General features: G+C 51.6%; 1 protein-coding gene across 1 annotated transcript in view; it reads right to left on the minus strand.

The window, feature by feature from the left end:
* Positions 1-331: 331 nt before the first annotated feature.
* Positions 332-4550, minus strand: part of CPXM2 (carboxypeptidase X, M14 family member 2) — a 136126-nt gene continuing 131907 nt past the window's right edge. The window contains exon 14 of the mRNA XM_059398759.1: positions 332-1676. Within this exon, the coding sequence (XP_059254742.1) occupies positions 1423-1676 (254 nt within the window). The 3' untranslated portion in view covers positions 332-1422. The remainder of the gene's footprint in view (positions 1677-4550) is intronic.

Consider the following 4550-nt stretch of genomic DNA (forward strand, 5'->3'; position numbering starts at 1 on the left):
ATCTGATCCTTTATAAGGCAAGTTTGCCATCTCTGGTGTAGACAGCCAGAAAGCTGCATGAGAATCTTTTCTGGAAAGATGCTGGCTAGCATCCCCAGCAGTCACCGGGGGACCCCCAGCGGCAGGATGATTTTACCTGGGCACACGGCTCTCCCGGGGAGGAGGCAGGGGACACACAGCTGTCAGCAGAAGCGCCAAGCTGGGTGGGGGCACAGGACACCCCCCCCAGGCCGGACCTGCCTCTGGAGGGACTGACCTCAGGAAGAGGCAGTAGGGCACGACATTTGGGTGACTGCGAGCCTGCCCAGGAAAATCACACGCTGGAGCGATCTCACCATGAAATTGCTTTATTTTTCTCACTCTCCCCAGGTCACTGAGGCAACAACTTTAATAAAAAGAAGTCGAACAGTTTTCTGGTATCACCCCTCCCAAACCAGTATATTCCAAAGATAATTCTAAGAGCTTTTCATCACATTCAGTATAAGTGGAAGGTCTGGCAACCCACACATCAAAAATAACTCCCTTGGTGATGTTAGGCCAACTTAGGAGCACTCGCTTCTATGAAAGGAGGGACAGCCTGAGCAGAGAGAGGGTTGCAAGTCAGACCCTTCTGGCCCTTCTCAAGTTCCTGCAGGTCAAAAAGGAGAGCCAGGCTAAGTGATCGACTTCCTTGGGAAGAGCGACTCTTCCTGCTTTTCCCAGTCCAGGCAGTTCTCAGGGCTCCTGGACCGGCAGGGAGTCTGGGGGTTCTCTGTGGGCCCTGCGCTCCTGCTGCCCTCCAATCCCTGGTAAACTCGTTCAGCATTTTTCTCCTTGTATGAACACAGCCCTTCATGGAAAGAGGAACTACACTGATTCAAGAGGCTGACTGACACTCACTTGGTAATGTCTCTATTGTTGACAGAGCTTGCGATAAATCTGTAGCAGCTGGGAAATGTCCCTGGGGCCAGAGAGGGTGGAATCTCTCAGAAGACCCCTGAGCATCTCAAACGGTAACTTCTGGGACCACAGCACCTCAGGAGTGCTACAATTAGAGCCTCGCAAAATGCAAATGTACCAGGAACTCTTGCTGTCAGGCAAGCAAATGGCAGGGGAGCACTGGCTTCCCTTCCTGTGCAACCAGGAGGCCCTGAACTGGCAAACCCCCTCCCTGTCTCCAATTCCCAGGTTGAGTTGCTGAATTCTCACTCCTACCAGCCTTTCTCTGCTGATCTGTCAGAGGTCTCTTGATAAATGGAACAAACACAACAGAACTATTCCAAGCTTTCGGCCCTTCCCCTTGGGACCAGCCTTGCAACACACACATTCTCCCAGGCCTTCTTGAATTACAGAGAAAACAATAGGGAGCGAGTCCTCTACAGAGCTACAACTCGGGGTGGTTTAATTTGCAGGGGTCCGGGACCAGTCTCAAGTGTTGGGAGGTCACCCGCGCTGCCGTCTCTTCCGCCCCCTCAGCTTCAGCCGCCTGGCTGGCAGGCTGATGGGCTGCTTCCCGAACTTTTCCATGATCTCCCTGATCCTGGCCAGGTTGGTTTTGCTGAGGGTGAAGTCGCACTGCGTGGCACCCATGTCATAGCCGACCATGCAGTTCTTGGTGGACGAGGCGAATCCTTCCGCCTTGGCAGTGACCACGTACTCGCCGGGGTTCAGGAGGCGCCAGTAATCCCCATCGCTGGCTGCGAAGAGAAAGGAAGGGAATTCAGAGCTATTCCCTTCTAAGGCAGATACCACCAGCCCTGCTGTTCCAGAACCAGCCTCCCAGCCAGAGAGAGACTCAGAGACTGGCCTCGTGGAATTTGAGCCTCTGCAGAAGCAAAAAATTTTTTTTTCAGATTCTTATGGCATTTTGAATGTTTTCTTCCTTGGAAGCCACCTTAATGGTTTTACCAGGCAGAGGGCTGGGGTGTAGGCTCCCCGCCGTGTTCATACACATGAGTGGAGATGGAGGAATGATCACCATGCTCCTTCCCCCGTGACAATACACGCCATTCATTATCAACCTGAGCCTCCAAATGCTGTGCCCTGGCCACAAAATGCCACCTTGAAAAGCCATCAGCTCCTGGCTTCCTGGCCTCCCTCGGCCTGGTGATAAATACGAATAGTAGTTCTTTTTAAGAGGTGGGTCTCTTACTTCTGAAAAGAGAAATAAAAGATTCCAGGGACCAGGGCCAAATGATCTGGGAGGAGGCCTGGAATCTGCATCCGCCGGTCCCGGGGTTGGGGGCAGGGTGGGCAAGAGAAACGCGAAGTTGCAGGAGCAGGGACACACCGGCCAGTGCTGCTGGCCAGGCTTCCCACCTCCCCGGTGACACGCTGCTCAGTCACCCACCAAACCCACCAGGGGCCCTGGGCCACCCTTAGCGCTGGGCCCTGTCTCTGTGGCAGAGGCTTCCAGGCCAGGACGCTCCTCCCAGGAGCCTACAACCTGCTGAGGACACTTAGGCCCCTGACCTGAAAAGAGGCTTTGAGGCAAAGGCGGGGTCACTGGCGATGCCCACCCCACCCCACCCCCCACCGTGGAGGACGTGGCGACCAGAAGGTCAAGGCGGGCGCTGTTCCGCTGAATCTCCAGCGAGCGTCTGAGGCGGGTTGTATGACAAGTCCCCTTTCCATGTGAGAGAACAGCACGAGGTCACACGGCCAGTCCCCAGCTGGCCCCCAGCACCAGGCTCACCCAGTGCTCTCTCTCTCTCTCCTCTCTCGCATCCACCTGGGTGTCCTGCCTGGTCTGAGGCTTCGGTGCCCAAAGAGAAAGGGCAAAGGGGTAAGGAGGCCCCGGGCCAGGCTCCTTTGTCCACCACAAGGCTGAGATCTTCTAAGGGACGGGAGCAGCGCTGCGTGTGGGTGTGACTGTCTCCCCCAAACACACGGAGGATGAAGCATCAGGTCCAAGTTCCATCTTTATTCATCTGCCCTGCCCGCTCACAAGCGCGTGTGGGGAAGGAACCCCACGGGCAGCCCGATGGCCGCTCACTGGTGAACACGCCTCAGTGTGGGGCTCGGGGTCCACATGGCCCCGACAGCCGCTCCCCAGTCCTCAGCGCTGTGCCCTGCATCTTCCTTCGGTAAAAATGCGAGCTTCTCAATGAAATAAAGTGCTACCTCATGCTTTCCAGAAGGCAGGAGCCCGCTGAGTCTTGTCTCGAAGTCAGGCAGCCTGAGCCTCATAATGCAATTCAGCTTTCAAAGACGGAAATTTCCCTGGCCGAGCCCCGGTTCCTGTACATCATCCAAACTCTCTCCTCCACAGCGTGCACCATAGTCTGCAGTTACCTTTTAAGTTTCCCCTTGTAACTGTTCGCAGATTCCCCCGCTAGAATAGAGGCCGCATCCGTCTCCTCCACCACAGCATCTCCAGGCCGGCGCACGGGGCGGGCTCCATAGATACGTTCAAAGAATGAGTAAAACTATCAGGAGTGTGTTGAGGGTCGCAGAATCTGAACGAGGGGCGTCAGCTCTGTAATCTGCAAGTTTCCACTAATTTTTTTTTTTTATGGTTTATTTTTTTTTAATTTTTTTATTTATTTATTTTTTTAATTTTTTATTTTTGATAAACATATATTTTTATCCCCAGGGGTACAGGTCTGTGAATCACCAGGTTTACACACTTCACAGCACTCACCAAATCACATACCCTCCCCAATGTCCATAATCCCACCCCCTTCTCCCAAACCCCCTCCCCCCGGCAACCCTCAGTTTGTTTTGTGAGATTAAGAGTCACTTATGGTTTGTCTCCCTCCCAATCCCATCTTGTTTCATTTATTCTTCTTCTACCCACTTAAGCCTCCATGTTGCATCACCACTTCCTCATATCAGGGAGATCATATGATAGTTGTCTTTCTCTGCTTGACTTATTTCGCTAAGCATGATACGCTCTAGTTCCATCCATGTTGTTGCAAATGGCAAGATTTCATTTCTTTTGATGGCTGCATAGTATTCCATTGTGTATATATACCACATCTTCTTGATCCATTCATCTGTTGATGGACATCTAGGTTCTTTCCATAGTTTGGCTATTGTGGACATTGCTGCTATAAACATTCGGGTGCATGTGTCCCTTTGGATCACTACATTTGTATCTTTAGGGTAAATACCCAATAGTGCAATTGCTGGGTCATAGGGCAGTTCTATTTTCAACATTTTGAGGAACCTCCATGCTGTTTTCCAGAGTGGCTGCACCAGCTTGCATTCCCACCAACAGTGTAGGAGGGTTCCCCTTTCTCCGCATCCTCGCCAGCATCTGTCATTTCCTGACTTGTTGATTTTAGCCATTCTGACTGGTGTGAGGTGATATCTCATTGTGGTTTTGATTTGTATTTCCCTGATGCTGAGTGATATGGAGCACTTTTTCATGTGTCTGTTCGCCATCTGTATGTCTTCTTTGCAGAAATGTCTGTTCATGTCCTCTGCCCATTTCTTGATTGGATTATTTGTTCTTTGGGTGTTGAGTTTGCTAAGTTCTTTATAGATTCTGGACACTAGTCCTTTATCTGATATGTCGTTTGCAAATATCTTCTCCCATTCTGTCAGTTGTCTTTTGATTTTGTTAA

This window comes from Mustela nigripes, chromosome 4, assembly GCF_022355385.1.
Source record: "Mustela nigripes isolate SB6536 chromosome 4, MUSNIG.SB6536, whole genome shotgun sequence".
Lineage (NCBI taxonomy): Eukaryota > Metazoa > Chordata > Mammalia > Carnivora > Mustelidae > Mustela > Mustela nigripes.